At 43.9% G+C, this 25,555-nt stretch overlaps 1 protein-coding gene and 1 pseudogene across 1 annotated transcript in view; one reads left to right on the forward strand and one right to left on the reverse strand.

Annotated features, from left to right (window-relative positions):
* Window positions 1-24,758, forward strand: part of TRPA1 (transient receptor potential cation channel subfamily A member 1) — a 50,240-nt gene extending 25,482 nt beyond the window's left edge. The window contains exons 15-28 of the mRNA XM_066624405.1: window positions 402-568; window positions 2,967-3,060; window positions 8,901-8,960; window positions 9,963-10,079; window positions 15,144-15,214; window positions 17,380-17,521; window positions 17,783-17,872; window positions 18,655-18,824; window positions 19,418-19,547; window positions 20,001-20,183; window positions 22,074-22,142; window positions 22,987-23,097; window positions 23,328-23,425; window positions 24,560-24,758. Coding sequence (XP_066480502.1) covers window positions 402-568; window positions 2,967-3,060; window positions 8,901-8,960; window positions 9,963-10,079; window positions 15,144-15,214; window positions 17,380-17,521; window positions 17,783-17,872; window positions 18,655-18,824; window positions 19,418-19,547; window positions 20,001-20,183; window positions 22,074-22,142; window positions 22,987-23,097; window positions 23,328-23,425; window positions 24,560-24,758 — 1,701 coding nt within the window. The remainder of the gene's footprint in view (window positions 1-401; window positions 569-2,966; window positions 3,061-8,900; window positions 8,961-9,962; window positions 10,080-15,143; window positions 15,215-17,379; window positions 17,522-17,782; window positions 17,873-18,654; window positions 18,825-19,417; window positions 19,548-20,000; window positions 20,184-22,073; window positions 22,143-22,986; window positions 23,098-23,327; window positions 23,426-24,559) is intronic.
* LOC136650249 (5S ribosomal RNA) lies at window positions 18,518-18,636 on the reverse strand (annotated as a pseudogene).
* Window positions 24,759-25,555: the final 797 nt, after the last annotated feature.

Raw genomic sequence — 25,555 nt, forward strand, 5'->3', positions numbered from 1 at the left:
GAAATCAGCCCCTTGACAGCAGCAGTGCTGCGATGGCTGTGATGCCTCTCTCATCACCTCCCTTCCTGTCCACACAAATACTTACCTGGCTTCCAGCTCCCCTGTAGGAGTTGCTATAGATATTTGCTTCAGAATGAATCAAATTGAAACGTGTCAGCACTGCTCAGTTCCATTTTCCATTGTCTTGAAATAAATGCGTGCCTCTGTTAATTCTGGAATTTGAAAAATTTTGATCAAAATGAAATTGATGGAAGAAACTGAGCTGCAGAGCAGAAATTGCATCTGATCCACCATTTGGAAACCGTGATGTTAGCGGTGCAGTTGAAGCCTGGTGCAAAGGATTGGCATGTGTGTGATAATTTCTAACGGTATGATATTTGTTGCATTCTTCTGGGGTAAAGAACACGGCTCTTCATCTTGCTGCCAGAGAAGGCCATTCCAAAGCAGTTAGACTGCTTCTTGAAGATGGCGCTAAAATGGTCCTGAACAAAGCAGATGCTTCTTTTATCCATGAAGCCATACACAATGGGCGGAAAGATGTTGTAAATGCTATCATCTTACATAAGAGGTAAAAAGTATAACATAATATATAATGCCTATAACAATATACCAGTGCTCTTCTTCAATGCCCTCCCTGGTACAAGTAAAATGATCAAAACAGCATTTATTGTTGCCATTTCATTTTCCCTTTCCTCTTCCTCTGAGGTGTATGCTTAGGATTATCTGTGCACTTGAGTGGTATCTATCACTATCTATCTATTATCTATCACTTGAGTGGGAGAAGGTTCTTCTTGCATCGTTTTAAGATTAGGATCACATCATTTAGATCAGTGGGCTTAAACCTTTTCCATGCTACAACTCCAATGAATAAATAAGTGTATGAGACTGGGGACCCACTGCCCCTCTCCCAGGAACCAGTCCACCCACATCTCGCCCCTTTTGCCGCTACCAATCCACCCCATTTTCCCCTAGCTCTTGTGTCTTAAACAACCCTGTGAGGTAGCAGCCTGAGGGGGGCTGGCCTAGATGCTGCCAAACAAAGCAGAAAGAAGAGGCTGTGAAAGATTATATAAAGAACTCAGTCTTGATAAGACACTACCATTTTTGGATTGGATCCAAGCCCCCTCTTGCAAAGGCTTTGAAAAGTTGCTGTAAGCCCCCCTCCCCCAAGGAGGCTTTGCTACACCATTGGGGTCCTGACCAGCAGGTTGAAGAACACTGGTTTAGATTATAACTTCCTTTCTTTAACTGTTTGAAGGGGGAAAATAATTTCTCTTAAACAGCTTAAATTCAGACATTTTAAATTGATTTTGGTTTCTACTCTTCTTTCAAGAGATCCTCCTTGCAAAATTCCATACTGATAGGACAAGCTATTTTGCTTTATAATAAGAGGATGTTCATGGCTTTAACAGAAAATCCATTGTGCAGCTACCAGTTCTTTCTTCTCACAATTCTGCCTTTTGGATCTAAATGTAAATAGATTCTGAAGATTCTGTCCTGTCGTCCCTGTCCCCCCCATGCTACTTATCCACCTGAAACTGCTGGGAGAAATTGACCAGAGATTTTGGCTTACATAGCTTACATATGTGATTTTACCCAACTCTGCTTTCTCTTTTTTTTTTCGGGAAGGCAGTAGAATAACATAAGTGGTTTCTGGAGGTGTTATGGGCTGAATGTGGGCTAATAAAACTGAAACGCAATCCAGATGAGATAGAGATACTGTGGCTCAGTAAGAGAGTTGATCTGCATATGGAGTATGGAAATGGGGTAGCATCCCCTCTGATGGACCAATGTGCAGTCTAGGGATTCTTCTAAAATTTGCCCTGGGAAGTCAAGTTGTGGCTGAGGCTAGGAGGGCTTTTGCTTAGCTTTTGTTGGTTGGTACACTAGCTGCAGCCCTTCCTGGAGAAGCCTGATCTTTTCACTATGATGCATTCACTATGATGCATTGGTTACATCCTAGTTTCACTACTGCAACATGCTCTGTGTGGGCCCTGTCCTTGAAGTGTGTTCAGAAGCTTAGCTGGTGCAGAATGCTGCTACCAGACTGGTAAGGGGAGCCTGGTATGTAAAGCATATTTGCTCAGGTACCTTCCAATAAAACACACAAAACAAGGTGACTTGGTATGAAATAGAGCCATGTTTATTGATCAGAGAAATGGCCCAATCCTATCCAGCTTTCCAGCACTGATGCAGCCATGCCAGTGGGGTGTGCAATGGATTCTTTAGTGGCAGGGACAGTCATGAAGGCCTCAAGCTAAGGGAATGTTTGTTCCCTTACCTAGGAGTTGCACTATAGCTGCATTGACACTAGAAAGTTGGATAGGATTGGGCCCGCAGATGGTTAATAAATGCAGCTGGTCCTGCCTAGGACATACTAACCCCCAAGTGCACCTACTCTGTAGGAGACAGCTAACCTGCCAAGACCTCCTTTGGTGAAACCACACTGTCTCACTGCACTCCCAGCTTTTTTACCTCCTGCCCAGGAAAGTGAACTGTTCTTCCTACCCCAAGCCAGACAGCCAATTTTGTTCAGCTCACACCGGCTCTTGCTTCGCTTTCAGTTGCCAGTGCTAAGGTACCTGAATAACCTCTATACTCCTTATACATCTGCCAACACTTGAGGTCATCTGAGAGGGCCTTTCTTTGGGTCCTCTTGCTGGCTGAGATATGACTGGCATGGACTTGGGTTAGGAACTTTTCTGTATTTTCTTAACAAAGGTTTCAGTTGGAAACAGTAGCAAGTTGTCATGGTTTTAAAAATTGTGGCGAAGTATTTTGTAGGATAAACTCATCATTTATGTGCTAGTGTGTTGTACAATTCAGTTAGAATTAATTCAAGTGTTCCTGAACATTTTTTACACAGACTTTTTATTGTTTTTAAGACAAAACAATTTCCCTGTTCCGTATTCATTATAAGCAAAATAGCTATTCTGAGTCCCTTCAATGTCTTTTTTGTTTTCCAGATGGGAAGAATCTGTAATAACATTTTCACACCTTTCCTCTACCAATAAATGTCCTGTGCTGGAGATGGTTGAATATCTTCCTGAATGTTTGAAAGTAAGATTTTATACAGTGACCAATTTAAATTTTGATGAAAATATTGTTAGTAGAGCTGTGGAAAATAACTCATTCACAGCAGAACTGAGTTACGTGAAGCATCTTTGGATACATACTGCAAAATAAGAACAGGAGAAGTAAGTGGTCATGGCTGCTTAAAACACCAAGACAAGAAAAGAAGCTAATGAAAGTCTAATCAAAGTAGGCATTAATGCAGGATTTTCAAAGAACGTAACCTATTGCAGTTAATGAGGATTGACTGTACCCACATCCCCTGTTGTTCATGCTAGAACTCTTCCAGTGTCCCTTCTCAACAGTATGTGTGTTAGGCTACAATCCTGCATTTCTGAGAGTAAGCCCGATTGAACAAAATAGTACTTACTTCTGAGTAGACCTTTTTTAGGATTCTGCCCTTGGTCTGCTAAAAGAGCAGACCTGCATTTGAGCCAGCACAAGTCCCCTGCTCTTGCCTCTGACTGTCACAAATGTGCCGTAAGGCACATTTGCACCACCTCGTGAGTCAGGAAGGCCGGCACAGAGGATCATGTTGGCTCCCGATGGCTAAATCTCAAACCTGCATCAGTAAGTTTGTGCCAGCCCAGATAGGCCGGCACAGGGGGTGGGAGAAGGTGGTGGGAGTGTCCCGGAGGCAGGGAGGGGTTGTTTTTGAGTGAGGGCGGGCAGGCTGGGAGGCAGATCGGACCCAGAAGAGGGTGGCATCCGCTGCACAGCGCAGGCTAAGTCCCAACCCCCATCCCAGGCCTGAGCTGCATTATATGGGCCACTTGGATTTGTACTTGCAAAATAGCTGGCACAAATCAGAGTAGCCCCGGGGTAACTGGAGCGTGATGGGCGATAAGGGGAAAAATACCCCCTTACCCTGAGTTGCCCTCTAGCCAGCACCTACTTTGTGCTGCATACAGCACAGACAACTTGGCTTTCCTGTTCCAGCGTAAATTAGGATTGCACCTGAAGTTCATTTGCTTCTGCACTTCCCCTCTTGGGGAAATGGTTCAGTGAAGATGTCTGCAGTCATTTTCTCAGATGGGCAACACTACATGTCAATAGTCACTTGCTTTTACATGTGACTTAGGAGGTAATATTTGTTGTCAGTGTGTTTAATTTGAAGGTTGATTCTTTCAGCTTGTGACTGTTTTAGACAGCCTGGATGATCTGGAAAAATTGGAATTGGATCAAGTCTGTCCAGCAATCCAATGGCAACTGATGAATTCAAGGGGTGTTCTTGCTCTCCACTTATTTCTACCCTCACCTTCATTGACCATCTTCTAGGCTCTGCTCTTATCTTCTCTTTTCCCCACCATCCCTGCTTATGTCTCTTTTCCCTTTATAGCACCCGCCCAGCCTCTTCCACTTCATTCAGCAAGATCTGGGCCTACTGCATTGCCAGCCTATTCTCATGACCGTTTGCTGCCCATGCCCTGCTTTTAGCTTGTGCAGTGCCTTAGCAGGTCATGCATGACAGCATCCAGATCTTGGTCTTGGTTCGGGTCAGTGGAGGGTGTTACCAGGGGCGGGTCCTGACTGTTATACCAGATCCCAACCCTGATCCCCAAGCAGTGTGAAGTGACTTGAAGCAGCTCCATTCACCTCGGACTTATGCCACCTCCTGAGGTGGCACAAGTCCGAGGAGACCCATTGGGTCCATGGTGGTTTACCCAGGGGTAAGGGGAAGCATTTTCTCTTGCCTCTGGCTGAGCCACTTCTGACCCCAATCTTGCGCTGGATACAGCGCAGGCCTCCTTGCCTGCTTGTTCCAGTGTAAGATAGGATTGTGCTGTTAGTCTTTTAAATAAGTTCCTTCCTTCCTACTTCTTTCTGTTCGTGGTTCTCCAAGCCATGCAACTATTTCACAAGTTCTAACATGGCATTTATGCATTCATTCATGCATCTTCCGCCCTTTGCCAAGTCTCATCCTATACAGCTTATGTAACAAGTAGAGTTTGCTGCAAGACATCCACTAGTTGATGCCATTATGTGGACAAGCAGAAGAGCACAAGAAAAAGCAGTTTCTTTTTTTTAATGCTTTATTCTTTTTATCAAAAGAAAAAATGAGAGCATTACATAAATGTGATCCTTACACAATTGCATGTTTTAAGAAAAAGTAGTTTTAGAAGTGGCAAATTCTACAGCTGAGCATTCACAAACCTAAATTCTAAACTTGTTAACTGGCTTGCTGGGCAATGTGGAGGTCTGTTTCTAGGAAATGATGACTTGGGCTAGCACAGGGGTCTCCAAACCCTGGCCAAGGGACCAGATGCAGCTCGTGACAAGCCTCTATCTGGCCCTTGGCAAGCCTCTGGTCCCCGGCAAGCCTCTGACCTGCTCAACTGAATGTGACTAGAGCTGTACTCCAGTTGCGTCTGGAGGGTGTTCTGAGGGCTGGGGAGACCATGCGCCTCCCGTCAAAGTGCCTTCTAAAGGCCTAAAAACATCACTTCCTTGTTTCCCTGATAAACCAGAAATGACATTTTTGGGTCACCTGAAGACCTTAGGCTTTATAATGTATTTATTTAAGTTTTATATTTTAAATCTCTGCTGACCAGGTCGAAAGCCTTTGTGAGATCTATGAAGGCTATAAAGAGTGGCTGTCGTTGTTCCCTGCATTTCTCCTGCAGTTGTCTAAGGGAGAATACCATATCAGTGGTGGACCTGTTGGCTCGGAATCCACACTGCGATTCTGGATAGACGCTCTCTGCAAGTACCTGGAGCCTCTTTAGTACAACTCGGGCAAACAGCTTTCCTACAACGCTAAGGAGAGAGATGCCGCGGTAGTTGTTGCAGTCACCCCTGTCACCTTTGTTCTTGTACAGCGTGATGATGTTTGCATCCCTCATGTCTTGAGGTACTCCACCTTCTCTCCAGCAGAGACAGAGGATTTCATGCAGCTCAGTGACGATGATCTCTTTGCAGCATTTTAGGACTTCAGCAGGGATGCTGTCTTTTCCAGGTGCCTTGCCAAAGGCAAGGGAGTCCAGGGCCACGTGAAGTTCTTCTAGGGTTGGTTCACTGTCAAGCTCTTCCAGCACAGGCAGGCACTCAATGTTGTTCAGTGCTTCTTCTGTGACTACATTTTCTCTGGAATATAGCTCAGAGTAGTGCTGCACCCAGCGTTCCATCTGCTGCGCCCGATCCTGGATGACCTCGCCTGTGGCAGACTTCAGAGGGGCAATTTTCTTCTGTGTTGGACCTAGGGCCTGCTTGATACCATCATACATCCCCTTGATGTTGCCCGTGTCAGCTGCTATCTGTATCTCGGAACAGAGCTGGAGCCAGTAGTCGTTAGCACATCTCCTGGCAGTCTGTTGGACTTTGCTGCGAGCAGTTCGGAGGACCTGCAGGTTGCGCTCACTGGGACAGGCCTTGTATGCTGCTTGAGCTCTCCTCTTTTCCTCAATGACTGGTGTCAACTCCTCAGAGTGGGCTTCAAACCAGTCTGCCGCCTTGTTGGTCTTCTTGCCGAATATGGACAAGGCGGTGTTGTAAACGGTATTCTTGAAATGTTCCCATCTGTTGGATGCGTTTGCGTCGGCCGGGCCTGGAAGAGATTCCTCAAGCACTTGTGCAAATTCCTCCACTTTTCTCTGATCCCGGGTCTTGCTGGTATCAATGCGAGGTCTTCCTTCCTTTTTCGTGTGATACAGTCGCTTTGTTTGCAGTTTCACTCTGCTGCACACCAGGGAGTGGTCAGTGTCGCAGGCAGCACCATGATAACTGCGTGTGATCTTGATGCTGGGAAGGCCGGAGCGTCTGGTGAGGATCAGGTCGAGCTGGTGCCAGTGCTTTGATCTTGGATGTCTCCAAGAGACTCTATGTTGGGGCTTTGTGTTGAAGAACGTGTTGCTGACACAGAGACCGTGATGACAGCAAAACTCTAGCAGGCGTTGGCCATTTTCGTTCATCCTCCCAGTGCCAAACTGACCTAAGCAAGTGGGCCATGAACTGTTATCAGCACCAACTCTAGCATTGAAATCGCCAAGGATGAACAATGGCTCTTTTACAGGGATTTTCTTGACAGTGGTGGCCAGGTCATCATAGAATTTGTCTTTGGCTTCTGCTGGAGACGACAGAGTTGGTGCATAAGCACTGATGAGAGTGATAGGTCCTGCTGATGACTGGTCCGGCCTCTTCAAGATTCTCCCCAAGATTGGATGTCCACCCAGGCTCCTCAGCATCATCAGATCTTTCCACAAGGACATGAAGGGCACTGTTGTCTTCGATGGCTCCACATCAGACCCTTTTGACATCCGAAGCGGAGTGAAGCAGGGCTGTGTTCTTGCACCAACCTTGTTTGGGATTTTCTTCGCTGTCCTGCTGAAGCAGGCCTTTGGAACTGCAACAGAAGGCATCTATCTCCGGACCAGATCAGACGGAAAGCTCTTCAACCTCTCCAGACTGAGAGCAAAATCCAAAGTCCAGCTGAAATGTCTGCGTGACTTCCTCTTTGCCGACGATGCAGCTGTCACTACCCACTCTGCCAAAGATCTCCAGCAGCTCATGGATCATTTTAGCAAGGCCTGCCAAGATTTTGGACTGACAATCAGCCTGAAGAAAACACAGGTCATGGTTCAGGATGTGGACTCACCTCCCTGCATTACAATCTCTGAGCATGAACTGGAGGTTGTCCATGACTTTGTGTACCTTGGCTCAACGATCTCCGACACTCATTCTCTCGATACCGAGCTAAACAAGTGCATCGGTAAAGCAGCTACCACGTTTTCCAGACTCACAAAGAGAGTCTGGTCCAACAAGAAGCTGACGGAACATACCAAGATCCAGGTCTACAGAGCTTGCGTCCTGAGTACACTTCTGTACTGCAGTGAGTCATGGACTCTTCGCTCACAACAGGAGAGTAAACTGAACGCATTCCACATGCGCTGCCTCCGACGCATCCTCGGCATCACCTGGCAGGACAAAGTTCCAAACAACACAGTCCTGGAACGTGCTGGAATCCCTAGCATGTATTCACTGCTGAAACAGAGACGCCTGCGTTGGCTTGGTCATGTCGTGAGAATGGATGATGGCCGGATCCCAAAGGATCTCCTCTATGGAGAACTCGTGCAAGGAAAGCGCCCTACAGGTAGACCACAGCTGCGATACAAGGACATCTGCAAGAGGGATCTGAAGGCCTTAGGGATGGACCTCAACAAGTGGGAAACCCTGGCCTCTGAGCGGCCCGCTTGGAGGCAGGCTGTGCAGCATGGCCTTTCCCAGTTTGAAGAGACACTTTGCCAACAGTCTGAGGCTAAGAGGCAAAGAAGGAAGGCCCATAGCCAGGGAGACAGACCAGGGACAGACTGCACTTGCTCCCGGTGTGGAAGGGATTGTCACTCCCGGATTGGCCTTTTCAGCCACACTAGACGCTGTGCCAGAACCACCTTTCAGAGCGCGATACCATAGTCTTTCGAGACTGAAGGTTGCCAATACAATATTTTAAATGTATTTATTTTTCCGGCATTTGACACCATGCCAGATATTTGATGTGGCCCTCTGGCCTAAAAGTTTAGAGACCCCTGGGCTAGCATAACACATGATTCTTACAACAAGAGCTTGGGACAGAAGCTTGTGTGTGTGTGTTTGAATTTTACAGTTTTCAGTTGGGAAAACTCATCATATAGCTAGTTTTTGTGAAATATTTCAGTTTTAGTCTATACATTGCAACATGTGAGTAATGGACAGCTTATTTCAACTACACACTGAGGACAAAATATTTTTTCTTCAGTGGATAAGCTGTCTTTTTGTTGTGTAACACCTTTTTTATTACTAACTCCTCAAGGTTTCACTTGTTGTTCACTGAAATGTTTCTCTTTTGTCTCTTCAAGTTGGTTTTAGATAACTGCATTATTGAATCATCAGATGAAAAGACATCAAGAGACTACTCTGTAAGTTAGCAGAAAGGTTCAATAGAATGAAGCATTTTGGAGGCTAAAACATTTGGTGATTGTAAAAGGTGGGGCATGATATATATCTGGTTTTGTACCACTAGGGGAAATCATCAAGCCTTGTCATCTAGAAATGCATTATTTGTATTTGCTAACACATAATGTCATATTGGCTCTATTAATTCAAATCTGATAATATTATTTCAAGTACAGGTTGAGTACTCCTTATCCAGAATTCCAAAATACAGACTATTCCGAAATATAGAACTTTTTTGAGTGCCAACATGACTTTTTTTTTTTTTTACTTTTTCACCTAAAGAAATAAAATCACAAACTGTGTTTCATGCATAGGCCTTGTTTCATGCACAAAATTATTTCAGAATATTACATAAAATTACCTTCAGGTTATGTGTAAAAGGGCATATGAAACATAAATGAATTTTGTGTTTAGACTTGGGCCCAGTCCCCAAGATCTCTCATTATGTATATAAAAGTATTCTGAAATACAGAAAAATCCAAAACACTTCTGGTCCCAAGCGCTTTGGATAAGGGATACCCAATCTGTATTCTTTAACTGAAATTCACCAAAGTGTCAGTTGATTTCTGCACGGAACAAACGAAAAGCCTACTTTCTAGAGTAAGAATAAAGTATGTTAATTTGTATTTAGGCAAACATCTAAAGGTACTGAATTTTTCTAAAATGATGTAGTTGCAAAATCAGAGTTTAGGGAGAATATTTTTTGCAGAGTAGTAGAGGAAGAGTAAAAGGGCTGAAGCGGGCAAAGCAGAAAGAAGGAAAGGGGGATGTTGGTGTGGAGCCATGGAAACTGCCAGGCAAGCTTTCTGATGTCCTGTTCCCTGTGCTATGTCCACATTCTGATATTTTATCAGATAGGGTGTGCACTGTCTCAGGGTTTGCTGCAGAGTCGTAAAGGACAATGATTGTTGGATGTCTTTGTTTAATGAAACTGAGATTCTTTTGGTTCACACTTTTGTATATAGATTGAGTATAACTTCAGATATCTTCAGTGTCCACTGAAGCTTGTTAAGATATGGAAGGAAGGAAGTGAAATAAAGGAAGCAGCCGACACACTCTATGAACCACTTGTCACTCTAAATGTAAGCTATGCTGAATGTGATTTTAGATCAGCTCTGTTGGCATTCTTTTAAGCTTGCTTTATATTTTCTTGATATATTGGCTTCCAGTCACTCAAAGAATATATGCAGGACTGATGTCAAGAGATCAGCAGTGCTGGGCACTGATAGAGGGGTCACCTGGTCAAGCTAACCTCTGAATGTTCAGTATTGGTGACAGTGGTAGCACCCATTGTGCCATCAAGTGCTGAGCAATGGTGCCATGGGATGCCTAGTGTGGAGTTTAGCCCCAGGGCCTCCATTAACCTGGTTCTGGTACTGAATATGTGTGTCTGTCTGCGTAGCTTGTTGCTTATGCAAACTGACACCCAAGAACTTTGGGACTATATCTATGCCAAGAAAACCCCTGATCTTTGGTAGGTTTCCCTGGTGTCATCAAAATCATTGAGAACCATACGAGTTTATGCAAGTGGCTATCCCCAAAGAGAGGTGTCTAAGTTGCTAGGTTAGAATGTCAAATAGGCCCACATTAATATTATTAAACTTAACTAGTCTTCAGCCTAACTAAAGTGTTAACATAAGAACAGTCCCACTGGATCAGGCCATAGGCCCATCTAGTCCAGATTCCTGTATCTCACAGCGGCCCACAAAATGCCCCAGGGAGCACACCTGATAACAAGAGACCTCATCCTGGTGCCCTCCCTTGCATTGGCATTCTGACATAGCCCATTCCTAAAATCAGGAGGTTGCGCATACACATCATGGCTTGTACCCCATAATGGATTTTTCCTCCAGAAACTTGTCCAATCCCCTTTTAAAGGTGTCTAGGCTAGACGCCAGCACCACATCCTGTGGCAAGGAGTTCCACAGACCGACCACACGCTGAGTAAAGAAATATTTTCTTTTGTCTGTCCTAACCCGCCCAACACTCAATTTTAGTGGATGTCCCCTGGTTCTGGTATTATGTGAGAGTGTAAAGAGCATCTCCCTATCCATTCTGTCCTTCCCGTGCATAATTTTGTATGTCTCAAACATGTCCCCCCTCAGGCGCCTCTTTTCTAGGCTGAAGAGGCCCAAATGCCGTAGCCTTTCCTCATAAGGAAGGTGCCCCAGCCCCGTAATCATCTTAGTTGCCCTCTTTTGCACCTTTTCCATTTCCACTATGTCTTTTTTGAGATGCGGCGACAAGAACTGGACACAATACTCCAGGTGTGGCCTTACCATAGATTTGTACAACAGCATTATAATATTAGCCATTTTGTTCTCAGTACCTTTTCTAATGATCCCAAGAATAGAATTGGCCTTCTTCACTGCCGCCGCACATTGGGTTGACACTTTCATCGACCTGTCCACCACCAGCCCAAGATCTCTCTCCTGATCTGTCACAGACCGCTCAGAACCCATCATGTAACCAAATATGTAAAGTTTTGATTTTTTTGCCCCAATGTGCATGACTTTACACTTACTTACATTGAAACGCATCTGCCATTTTGCTGCCCATTCTGCCAGTCTGGAGAGATCCATCTGGAGCTCCTCACAATCACTTCTGGTCTTCACCACTCGGAAAAGTTTGGTGTTGTCTGCAAACTTTGCCACCTCACTGCTCAACCCTGTCTCCAGGTCATTTATGAAGAGGTTGAAAAGAACCGGTCCCAGGACAGATCCTTGGGGCACACCTCTTTTCACCTCTCTCCATTGTGAAAATTGCCCATTGACACCCACTCTCTGTTTCCTGGTCTTCAACCAGTTCTCAATCCATGAGAGGACCTGTCCTCTAATTCTCTGACTGTGGAGTTTTTTTAATAGCCTTTGGTGGGCGACCGTGTCGAACGCCTTCTGAAAGTCCAGATATATAATGTCTACGGGTTCCCCCGCATCCACATGCCTGTTGACCTTTTCAAAGAATTCTATAAGTGTTGAGGCAAGACCCCTTACAGAAGCCATGCTGATTCTCCCTCAGCAAGGCCTGTTCGTCTATGTGTTTTGAGATTCTATCTTTGATGAGGCATTCCACCATCTTACCCGGTATAGATGTTAGGCTGACCAGCCTATAGTTTCCCGGGTCCCCCCTCTTTCCCTTTTTAAAGATAGGTGTGACATTTGCCATCCTCCAATCTTCTGGCACCGTGGCTGTTTTGAGGGACAAGTTGCATATTTTAGTCAAGAGATCAGCAACTTCATTCTTCAATTCCTTAATAACTCTTGGGTGGATGCCATCAGGGCCCGGTGACTTACTGATCTTTAATTTATCAATGAGGCCTGAAACATCTTCTCTTTTAACCTCTATCTGACTTAATTCCTCGTTCAGGAGGGTCCATTTGGGCAGCGGTATCTGCCCAAGGTCTTCTGCCATGAAGACAGATGCAAAGAACTCATTCAATTTCTCTGCCATCTCTAAGTCTCCTTTTATCTCCCCTTTCCCTCCCTCACCATCCAGAGGGCCAACCGCTTGTCTGGCAGGTTTCCTGCTTCTAACATATTTGAAGAAGCTTTTATTATTCCCCTTAATGTTGCTGGCCATGCGTTCCTCATAGTCTCGCTTGGCCTCACGTATCACCTTCTTACATTTCTTTTGCCACAGTTTATGTTCCTTTTTATTCTCCTCATTAGGGCAAGACTTCCATTTACGGAAGGAAGCTTCCTTGTCCTTTACAACCTCTCTAACTTGGCTCGTTAGCCATGCAGGCACCCTCCTGGATTTAGTGGAGCCCTTCTTTCTTTGCGGTGTACACCTCTGCTGGGCCTCTATTAGTGTTGTTTTAAGCAGCCTCCATGCACTCTGGAGAGATTGGACTCTTTTTACCTTCCCTTTCAACCTCCTTCTAACCAGCCTCCTCATTTGAGGGAAGTCCGCCCGTTGGAAGTCAAGGGTTTTTGTGAGAGATTTGCCTGGTGCTCTTCCACCGACATGCATGTCAAAACGGATCGCAGCATGATCACTGTTCCCCAATGGCTCCGTAACACTGACATCTCTAACGAGGTCCTGTGTACCGCCCAATATTAAGTCCAGAGTCACCTGTCCTCTGGTGGGCTCCATGACTAGCTGCTCTAAGGCACAGTCATTTAGAATGTCAAGGAATCCAGTCTCCTTTTCGTGACCAGAACACAAATTGACCCAGTCAATATGAGGATAATTGATGTCCCCCATGATTACAACCCTGTCCCTCCTTGTCACCTCCTTGATCTGTTTCCTCATTTCAAGGTCCCCTTCCGGTTTCTGGTCTGGAGGACGATAGTATGCCCCCAGTATTACATCGCTCCATAGGCCTGGTAATTTAACCCACAGAAATTCTACGGTAGAGTCAGACCCACCTTCAATCTCTACTTTGCTGGATTCTATCCCTTCCTTAACATAAATGGCCACCCCACCTCCAACAAGCCCCTCCCTGTCCCTCCTGTAGAGTTTATAGCCCGGGATTGCGGTATCCCACTGATTCTCCGCATTCCACCAGGTTTCCGTTATGCCCACTATGTCAGTGTTTTCCTTTGTCACCAGACATTCCAGTTCTTGCATCTTTGCTCGGAGACTTTGGGCATTTGCATAACAGCATTTATACATGGAATGCTCCAGGATGGGCTGCTTATTCGCTCCTTTGTCCCCGCATCCTCTCACTGTGCCAAACTGTCTATCACATCCCATCATGCTACCATTCCCAATTTCTTCTCCTGCTCTGCCTCTGTTTTGTTGTCCTCTAACCTCCCCCTCCTCGTCCCATAGGGATGAGGAGTCCGGAACTGAATGCCCCTCGGCTCCTGTCGGCCTTCCCCCAGGGATCAGTTTAAAAGCTGCTCTGCCACCTTTTGCAGAACAAGCAAAGCCAGCAGGTGTATTCTTCCCCTGACATGCATGTCAAAACCGATCGCAGCATGATCACTGTTCAGCAATGGCTCCATAACGTTGACATCTCTAACATCTCTAATGTTACTTTTCTAATAAGAATGCATTGTAACTTTAGGCCTTTTTATTTAAATACAGCCATGGGTGTACCTATGCAAAACACCTAGAACATCATGCATTTATGTTAAAATGTAGAAAAAGAACTTGGAAAACGGGTAGAGATTCCGGTTGGGTGTTTGCTTGCGAGGTCCTCCTGGAGCAGACTCGGAATAAGAATTTGAATAAGAGGATATGTGTTTAGCAAAATTATCTTTCCATGCATGTTGAGAGGGATATTCTCTTTGTGTTCCAAGTACCCTTTCACCATGATTCCCATCACCAAAGCTCCTCTTTGAAAGACCAGAGAACTACAACCCTGCTACAACTACAACCCCATGTATCTTATCATCTGAAATGTAATCTCCCTGGTAGGGATTTATACTGGGGTCTGTGTGTCTGATTGGCTATCAAAAGTAGTCTATACCCTATGCTCTTTTGTTAGGAAGTGAGTGGGGCCAGTGATGGCAGTGGGGTGTGCACTTTTCTCTTCTTTTCCCCTACCCCATTATTCCTTATGGCTGAAGTTCTCAAACTGGGACGTTGCAATGCCCTTGCCTGAGAGCACTGGCTTCTGCCCCTTAAGAGACAGGGGAAGGGGGAAGGCAGCAACGCGATCCTCAGGATCACAATGCTAAAGGGGGGGGGGGTGAAGGGGGCTTTTTTTTTTTTTTTTTTTTACTTACTGAGGGCTGCTGCACCATCCAGGAGTTGCAGGGAGCCCTGCACAGCCCTCTGCAGGGCTCCCCAAGTGTTAGAACGTTGCAAAAAAAAAAAAAAAAAATCAATCGGAAACCACTTCCAGTTTCTGAATTGCAACCAGGAAGTGGTCTCTGATTACTTTTTTTCAACATTCTAACCGTTGAAACTCCACTCTCTACCAATGGAGTTGCAGCAGTGTCTGAGCTATGGTGGTGTGATTTTTTTCCCCTTATGTTGCACTAGCATCTGTGGCATACCCATCAGTGGGTGGACTTCTATGCTAGCAGAATGGTCATGGAGATATACTGGTATATCTCAAGGACAGGACATGGCAAACCATTTTTCAATCACTAGCCTATAATTAACAAATAGTCCTGTGTCGCAGTATTAGCTTGTAGTGTTAGTATAACTAATTCATGGTGTAAGTTGACATATCTGCATCTATTTTTTAGGCCATGGTACGTCATAATCGTGTTGAATTGCTCACCCATCCTGTCTGTACAGAATATTTACTCATGAAATGGTAGGTGATTTTAGTTTATCCAGGCAACTAAATTTCCCATTTAGAAATAATTTGTTCTAATTGGGGTTCACTGGAAGACAGAAATCATAAGATGTGAGTGACATTAAAACATGAATTTTTAGTTGGCAGAAAGGAGATGGGCAGCCCAATCTTTTCTAACTCCCCATGTGGCAATACAGTGGTACCAACATGACATCTGCTGAATCCTGTGGGGAACTTTTGGCCTAGGGAGCTTCCTTGGGATAAGTAAATATTTGTTTCCCCAGGGTAAGTCCCTTTCAGGCTAGTGGGTGAATTTGGGCCTGTGCCAATGATATCACTGGTACAAGTCTGTGTTGACTTGTGAAGGCGGCTCAGGCCCAGGAAGGGGGTGAGGATTCAGTGGGCGCTGCTGGTGCTGAACCTTCCCCTTTCACTGACCCAATCTGCCAACGTCCCTGCCCCATCTCCTCCACATACCACCCCCCCCCCATTCCACCTGTCTCTCTCTCAATTCCTGTGTGGCCTTACCTGAGGTGGCGGGCTTCTGCAGTCTGTCACTGTATGGACTTGGCTAATCACTGCTTCTGGCCAGGCCATGTTTTTCAGTGCTTTTGCATTTGTGACAACCTGAAATTGTGTTATGCCAATGCTGTTGTGTCATAAACTAAACATACATTTTACTGTAAAATGTTTCCCTGTTCCTGTTAAATGTTGCTAAAAGGAATGTGGGAACTTTTTTTCTGAAGAACAGAAATTGTGAAATTGCACTCATTAATCTCTTTCTACATGTTGTATTTAGACAGTGCTCAAACAAAGCCATTCAGTAAAGCCCTTTAGATCTAGGCCTCCAAGGTTACCTGATGATATTGAGATTCTAAGGAAGCCCAATGGAACAGTTTTTCTCTGATAATTGTCTTTTTTTCTCTGTGAACCATAATTCCTGAAATTTTGTCACATGGCTCAACAGTTTGATCACCAGGATCCGTTTTCTAGGACAGCAGTTCTTACTTTTCTGATTTTGGGTGGTTTGAAGGGCTGGTGCTACCTGGAAGCTGCAAGGCATTCTGGGGCGTGACTTGACCGCTATAGCCACCAAAGTGAGTCATGGCGGTAACAAGTTTGAGAACTGCTGTTCTAGAATGAAAAGGGTTTTTTTCAATATGCATTTTTCATCACAGCAAGCACCACAGTTTGGGCATCTCTTATTTGGAATTCTGAAATCCATAACTTTTTTGAGTGATGACATGAAGCCACAAGTGAAAATTCCACAGGTGACTTCATATGATGGGTTGCACAAAATGCACAAAGTTATTTAAAATATTGTGTAAAATTACCTTCAGGCTAAGCGTGTAAGGTGTACATGAAATATAAATTGTGTTTAGACTTGAGCCCCGCCCCAATGTTATCTCATTAGGTATATGCCAGAATTCCAAATTACAGAAAAAACCAGAACACTTTTGGTTCCGTGTACTTTGGATAAGGCATGCCCAACCTGTATTGCCAAAAATAATAGATTTGATTCACCTTTTTACTAGCATTGTGTTAAATCAAATGAGCAAAATTATCTGATAATTGTATTTGGTGTGATGGAAGGTGATTCTACTATTCTCTATGTGTGTATGCCCTTTTTGAAGCCAGATATACAGGTGTGCCCCCGTATTCGTGGGGATCCATTCTAGGGATCTTCCCACAGATACAGGAAATGCCTATATTAATAATGCCCCCCCCTGCATCCATTAAGCATTCAGGCTTATAGCACAATGGGAGCAGGATGCTGGCAGTCTAATGCTAAAAAGAAAGACCTAACACAAAAAAGGAAGCAGAAATTAACTGCCAGCAGCCTGCTCTCATCAGGCTATGAGCTTGAATGCTTATAGTGACCTGTTTAAAGCAAGAAACACTTCCCAATAAGTCTTTAAAGTATGTTAATGGGTGTCTGGGGGGGACTCGAAGGGGCCCCCTGGATCCATAGATCATTAAAACCGCAGATACCAGATCCACAGATATGGAGGCCTGTCTGAATAAACAATTGGAAAAACTGACTCAGTTCAAAACTCATGAATTTATTTTAAAAAGCTGTTTGCACTCTGAAAATACTCCTAATATGCTTCTCCTCAAAGGAAACATAAAATGCAGTGCCTTTATACTATTATGGAAGTCATAAATGAAATTTTGTTTTGTAGGATGGCCTATGGCTTCCGAGCACATCTTCTGAATCTAGCGGTGTATTGTCTTGGCTTGATTCCTCTAACCCTTCTGATCACCCAGTTAGAGCCACAAACATCTTTCAATACAACTCGGCTAATAGGACCATTTGAAAATAAGGTATCATTTTATTATGGAAAGAGCTGTCTTGAACTGTCATGTCTCAAATTTTAGCAGTTTTCAGTCCCATTACATTTCCAGTTCTTGGCACTTGAAAATAATTTGCATAATTTTTTTATATTGGCAAACTGGAATTTGGAGAGCTAATGTTCCTCACTTTATATCAGATAGTTGACAACACCTCGTTTCAATATAATATAGAATAGAATCTTCTGTTACAATTATCAGTGTACAGTATTGTTTGTTTTTTTCCTCTTTCAGAATTCATACTTCGTAAAAGTGTGTATGTCTTTAGTTCTTTTCATGAGTTTATTTGGAATCTGCAAAGAAATACTACAACTCTTCCAACAGGTATTAACACATGTTGTGACTCTGCTTCAGCATTTCTTGAAGTTATTTTTATATGCCACTAGTACAGTCTTTTGAAAGATAACTCCTTCAGTGTGACACAGACAGAATACAGTGTGACGTGGGCAGTGCAATCCTAAGTGCCTCTGAGCTAGCGCAACCCCATTGCACCAGCTCCCTAGTGTTCCAAACATGCTGTAAAGCATGTTCACAGTTATTCGGGAGCAGGCTAGGGCAGCCCAGCAAAGGGAGCTGGAGAGGATGGCAGGAGGATATATTGGTGGTGGGGAGGGGGCATTTTTGGGTGGGGCGAGGGTAGCCTGGAAGCCAGATCGGACCCAGGAAGGGTGTGGGATCTGCCATGGCAGCACAGGCTGGATCCTAACCCCTGTCCCAACCAGTGTTACATGGAAATCACGGGCACAGATCTGAGTAGCCCATAAAGCTGGCTGGCACATGACACAGGGTAAGAGGAGTAAAATCCCCTTACTCTGAGTTGCATCGAAACCCACACCTACCTTGTGCCGAATTCATCGCAGGCCAGTCAGTCTACCTGTTCCAATGCAAGTTAGGATTGCACCCTTAGTTTAATTTTTTTTATAATATGGTGGTGGTTGGCAACCTTCAGTCTCGAAAGACTATGATATAAGCCTACGGCACCCGGTATTCCCAGGCGGTCTCCCATCCAAGTACTAACCAGGCCTGACCCTGCTTAGCTTCCAAGATCAGACGAGATTGGACATGTGCAGGGTAACAGTTGCATATTTATTTGTTTTATATCCTAGAAACTTAGATATTTATTGGATTATTCCAATCTTCTTGACTGGACTATTTATACAACAAGCATCGTTTTTGTATCATCTTTAATTGGAAAAATTACACCTAATTTACAATGGGAATGTGGTGCAATTGCTATATTCCTGTCTTGGATGAACTTCTTGCTGTATCTACAAAGGTACACTGTCTTGCAAGAGTGCATGCATAAAATGTTTTACATTTGTATTAGATCCATATTTAACAGAATAGAATTATTAAATCCATGGTATTTACAAAAATAGGCATGTTGGTGATCTACTCTGGATTGATATGCCCCGGATTTACAGAACAGTGAATTATGTTGGAATATTGCTGCCTATGTGTCCACTTACCAGTGGTATCTTGAGGATGTGCCATGTTGACTACAAACTGATCTGAAGGAGAGAACTAAAAAAATACAAGCAAAACACTTTCTAATTTTGGTTAATTGCCAAGTACAAAAGAATGGAAAGCTAGTCACATGGTTTCAAGAAAGGTTTAGTGGGTTTCCCAATGTAGGAACCCCACATTGTAGGGTAGATCTTTTTTTCTGGATTGGGGCAAATGGAAATGAGAAAGAAATACAGTAACCCATTCATTTACTTATTTCTTTTGCTTTGTAAACTGCTTTGTGAATTTTTTTGGTGAAGCAGTATGTTGTATAAATATTCTTGATTATAGTGACAAAATAGGAGTACTTCTATAGAAAACCTTTAATGTATATAACTCATGTTTCTTCATATATTTTCCTAGATTTGAAACTTATGGAATCTATGTTGTGATGTTTTGGGAAATTTTGAGGACTTTGATCCGAATCATTGTTGTGTTCTTCTTCTTGATGTTAGCCTTTGGACTCAGCTTCCATGTTCTTCTTGGTACACAGGTTAGAAATGTCACTGTTGTATCATTTGTTTATTATTAACAGAATATAATATTTTTAATGTAAAATATTGTTACAACTTGATATGATGTAATACACTTTTTGTGTGTGCTTTGAATTTCTCATTCATAAATCCTGGGATTTTTTTTGTTAACTTTCATTGTGGTTTCTTGACTTTCTTGCACATATCTTGCAAACTTGTGGACATTACTCTATAGCAGTCAGTGGGAGTGTTTTTTAAGTCTGTCAAGAGAATAGCTATAGAAGAGAAGTTTCCATTTAAGAGAAAAAGAAAAAAAGATCAATTGGGAATTAGAGAATGCATCTTGTTTCTATGGATCTGAAGGAAAGCAGAGCTTCCTATGTGTGTGTCTACAGATAAACATACAATGTTGCTACATGAAGCTGTGATGAATGTGTTTCATGTCTATTTCTTTCCACCATATTCTTTTTTAGCAAACGTACAGCCTTCCATACCTTTCTGTAATGCAGACGTTTGCCATGATGTTAGGAGATATCAATTACCGTGAAGCCTTCCTTGAACCATTGCTAGACCGCACCTTGCCTTATCCATTACTGAGTTATATAATTCTCATTATCTTCACTTTGCTTATTCCAATTCTTCTTATGAACTTGCTGGTAAGAATTAATTAAATGCATTCAATATAGAAGCTAGTGAAATGTTCCCACCTGGTGCTTGCATAGGTTTTATTTTCTTTGGTTTAAAACAGGGCCACTTGAACCCCGGATCTGGGGCTGGATCTGGGGTTCAGATGAATCCGTCCACCCAGTGAGCAGAACTTTCTGTTCCCGCCACGCACGGTTCATTATCTGGATAGACCTGGGCACCAGGACACTCTGGGCAGTCGCATCTGCTCAGACGTCCTGTGGCACAGCCTTCTGGGGTGCCGGGCAACAGACCCGACTGCCCAGAGCGTCCTGGTGCCCAGACGATGAGCCGCATGGGGGTGAAACAAAAAGCTGTGGTCTGGATGAGGACCACATTCCAGGTGCACAGCAGTTGCGAGTTTGGGTGCTGCTGGTTTAAAACTGTGGTCCGGACAGGGACCACATTCTGGGTGCACTGCAGTCACAAGTTGGGATACTGCTGGTTTAAATCCAAACCAGACCAATGAGTAGAATAGAAGAAGAGTTTCTTCATGCTTGGATGAAGAGGCAGATCAGGCCTGATATATGTTCCCTAAACTTAGAAATGGCTCCTCATTTCCTTATTTCCCTTCGAAGGCAACAGAATCGCTATCTCAGCAGGCCCATTTATCTTCAGTTTATAATTTTTAACATTCATGCAATACTTTCCAAGTGTGGAAGCTACTTCACATGTATTGCCTTGATAGCAACCCTGAAAGATGAGCAGGTACAATAATACTGATTATAATGCTGCTTTGTTACAGTTGTCTTTGTCCTGATGTGATTGACAGCTATTGTGGCCAAAGAATAGTGCTTTCTGGATAGCGCAGGGCCAGTCAGTGCCTCATCATGACAGTTTTCTACAGTGCTTTCACACAGTGTTCACCTTTTAGGTTATGGGAGGAATTTCTGTATTGTTATCTCCATACTGCAGCTGGGAAGCTCCGTATTGTGGCTTTTCATCTAGTGAGTTTATGGCAGAGGTGAGATTTGAACTGGAAAGTCCTGGTTCTCAGCTCAGCCTCATCACCACAATATTACACGGGCTCTCCACACTTGCATTTCAAATGGTCAGTGGCTATATACGAGAAAACTCATTCATATCCTACAGTTTCACTCTTATGCTTGATAAAATGCACCGGAAATTTTGTACCTCGTTTGTTTGTTTCAGGCTCCGATAGATTCATCTATTCTGTTCTCTCACTAAAAGATGATTCTAGGTTATATTAATTGCTATAGCAGGGCCAACCCATCCATGAGGCAAACTGGACATTCAGGTGGCAGGATTGATGGGGGAAACCTGCTGTGCACCTCTCTTTCCACTGCTTCTCTGCCTGCTCCCTAGTTTGAAAAAGAAGGTGGAGAATAGAGGGAAATGTGGAGAAGAGGATTGCTCCTTTCACCTCCACCTTTCTTTGTGTGAATGGAGTGAATGGAGGAGTGAATGGAGGAGAAGTGAGGGCAGCAGCTGATGTGCCACTGACCAAGGGAGTAGCATTTGCTGGGATATAGCAGTGCATGAGGGGGTAGTGCATTTGGTACAGTGGCTCAGGTGCTAGGAGATCTTGGGCTTTTGGATGGCAACAAGTTCAATAGACATTACTAGAATAATAAGCTTGTGGGATATGACCATAATGAGCTGGTATAGCTATACTAATGCACAAAAAATATGCGTGAATAAATGCTTTGCTTCAGTAGTCATAAAAAACATGTAATGATGTGAGACAGTGGTGGGTTTTGAGTTTATAAAGATCCAGTTTATTACATATTTAGAAATAATTACACTTTTGTCAGAAACAAGATTCATGAGGACCTGTACTGAAATGTGGGAAAAGCATGAAAATAAAAATAGACCTATTGATTATGCTTTGCGTTTTATAGATTGGTTTGGCTGTTGGAGACATCGCAGAAGTGCAGAAATTTGCTTCACTAAAAAGATTAGCAATGCAGGTTAGTGACACAGACTGTAGATTTGTCAGAGTGTAAGTATTTATAGGCAAGCAAAGACCATCACCCCTCCCAGAATCTATCTTAAATCGACTTGATACCAGCTGGGATATTTTCCACCAAATTGGAAAACAGTTTTACTTGTTTCAAGCCAATACTAGGTAAATTGTGTCCAATCTCCCATGTGCATTCAACCCCTTCTCACTCACCCACCTGTGGAACTCCCCTGCCCACCCACACTCTTTTAATTGATCCTCCTATATGCCTTCTTTCCTTAAGGCTGCAGCTGCTCTGGCTCTAGCAGCAGAAGGAAGGAAAGTCTTCCATTTTCTCTTTCTCTGCCTGGCACTGCTATGGCCATAAGCCAGGCATTGGGAATGCTGGGAAAAGTAAATTTTCTAGGGCTCCTGATTTGCTAGTAGGGCAATGTCAGACACCAGTGAGGCAGAAGAAAGAGACTAACCTTGAAGTTCTGCTGTATAGCATGAATAGCAGCAACACATGGGATTGCACTGCTATTTACTCAGGAGTAAGCCCCCTTAGTACAGTGAGATTTACCCCCAGGTAAGTGTGTATAGTATTGCAGCCTAAAGTGAGCAGATGTGTTAATGGGTGGGAAAGTTGTGGCATGGAGTAGAACAGCCTTGATTCACTCCCTGTCCCCAGTTGGTGATTCATAGTTTCTCAGCTTACAGTGCCAACTACTTCCTTTGCTACATATATAACCCTATTTCGGGGAGTGTGTGTGCAGAGCCCCTTTTGTTACAGCACTGTTTTATATAATGACAGTTCTTTTAGTTTTGCATGATTAGCAGTTTGTATTAAGAGAAATGTTTATTATGTTTAGGTCAATCTCCATACAAACTTGGAGAAAAAACTACCATATTGGTTCCTCACTCGCGTCGACCAGGATTCAATTACAGTCTATCCCAATAGGCCAAGATATTGTGGATTTATGGTAAGATGGATATAGAATTATTTCCAAATTATATTCTGAGTCCTGTCGTATCAGCCAGCTGCACCTCTATCCACCTGCAAGAAATGACTAGTAGCACTGACTTTCTTAAATGAAGTCCAGAAAGGTGGACAAACTTCTATTCATCCTATTGAATTGGATGGGAAAAGTTAGCCTACCTCTCTGAGCCAATGTTACGCTTCTCATTCTCGTTTTGTTTTGTTTGTTTTCAGACTGTGTTCCAGTATTGTTTTGGTTCTGATTATAAAGCAGCCGACAATCAGAGTGCTGACAGATCTTTAGAACTAGAAGTATTGAAACAGAAGTACAGGTATTGATTGTTTGCTTTTATGGTACTAAAGATTGTGAAGTTTTTAGTTAATGGCACTGTAATAGAGTTTTTCTGAATATTTGCAACTGAAGGTAGTCATATGAGACACACAGCATGCAATCAGATAATAGGACAGAATGCAATATATTCCATAAAATATTTTGAAGAACTTTCATAATACATTTTTATGTGCCCAATTGTAAATGTGGTGTGGCCGCTGGGTGCAGCGGTGCCAAAGTGGCCACCGCTGCATCCTGCAGCACCACAGCAGTGCTGGAGGTCTCCTTGGGGGATGGGGAGGTCTCCTTGGGGGATGGGGATGAAAGCCCCGCAATGGGGCTTCTGAAGTTTGCGCTCGCTATTTTGCTGGAAGATCCAACATGGAGTTCAGGATCCAGTAGAACCCCCTTTTGCTGTGCTTCTTCCCCCCACCCCCAAAGCCATCACTGCTGCCTAGAGTTCTTACCTAGCTCCAGGATGCATCCAGCTGGCACTGGGCTCAGTGCCAAGTGGCACTGGGCTGGCATCGGCACTGAGCACAGGGTGTTGCAGGCATGCCTTATGGCACATTTGCAACACCCAGCCCCTGAGCCCCGGCACTGGAACTCAGCACTGGCACTACAGATGTGTAGGCTTGGGCAGATGTGTTAGACAGCTGAAGGAAGCAAATTACTTTACAATATGGCTCCTGCAGTACATATATCACACATCTCAACTGTACACTGTTAGCTTGAAGGATCAAGTCAAGTACACGAGTACCTGACTAGGATCAAGGCAATGTTTATCATCAGGCCACTGCAAAGTTTCTCAAAACTTATGCGTTTCAAAATCAAGAAAAAGCAACAGTTCAGGCCCCAAGATTAACAGTCCAATCCATTCCCTCCTCTCTCCCCCAGCCAGTGCAGCAATGCCAAAATGAGTACTGATTCTTCCTGTTTGGGGGTGTGTGTCTAGGACTCCTCTGGGTAAGGGAACGTTTGTTCCCCATACAAATTTGCTGATGAAGGTCCATGTGGCCCTGGGAAGGGGACTAGGATTTGGTGGCCGCATAATCTTAAAAGGTGTTTTTTCATATTTAATTGGGCAAATTATAGTGTGGTTACAAACTTTGTCATGTATTCTTATGTGTTTTAGGCTTAAAGATATAGCAACACTTATGGAGAAACAGCACAACCTTCTTAAACTAGTCCTACAAAAAATGGAAATTATATCTGAGGCTGAGGATGAAGACACAAGTGATTTATTCCAGCATACATTTAGAAAAAAGCAGCTGGAGCATAAGAACAGCAAATGGGATACAGTGTTAAAGGCAGTAAAATCTAAATGCCCCTAGTTCTGGTGAAGCTGTACCTAGATTGTAGGTAGGCTTACTAGAGCAAAACTCCAACTGCTACACTGAAAGCTGAAATGAAAGTCTGCTCTTGCCTGTATCTGGAACCCTTGGTGGAAGCAGTAGTTAGCTCAGTCAGGAATATACAGCACATATTTGCTGATTGGCTTTCATGGTTGCTTGTGCCAACAGCCCATTGGCTACTAGCCATCAGCAACTATGTTTTTGTATGGTGCTGACTGAGATGTTCCCTGCTAATACAGCTACCTCCTGATGGCGTGTGCTTTTGTTCCTCTTCATTAAATTTCAAAGGCTAATGTCCAGCTGCATGAGTTCATATCAAGATGTTCCCAACTACAGTCTATATAAAATATAATACTTTAGCTTCTTAGCTCTGTATCTATCACATGTAGTGCAATTATGAGCAATAGCAGCATTGTCTCTTTGCTGATTAACAGCCCAGTTCTAAAGGTGGTGGCTCTACAGTACTAGGTACCAGGTGCAGCAGTACTAAAACAGCTACCGCTGTTTCCAGCAGCATCGACAAGGCCGCTAGGGAAGCCCCAAACCCTGCAATGGGGCTTCTCAAGTCTGCACTGCCTATTTGCCAGCACAGACTTGCTGACAAATAGGCAGTGAGACTCCACGTTGGGCCTTCTGGCCTGATACAGAGTTCATGATCAGGCAGAGAAGAGCTCCACTGGTTTCACCCCCTTCTGTCCCTGTTCCTCGCCTTGCCCCACCCTGCCTCCTCCCTGGAATGCCTCCCTCACCCCTGGAGACCTCACCACCGCCCAGAG

This window comes from Tiliqua scincoides, chromosome 4, assembly GCF_035046505.1.
Source record: "Tiliqua scincoides isolate rTilSci1 chromosome 4, rTilSci1.hap2, whole genome shotgun sequence".
Taxonomy (NCBI): domain Eukaryota; kingdom Metazoa; phylum Chordata; class Lepidosauria; order Squamata; family Scincidae; genus Tiliqua; species Tiliqua scincoides.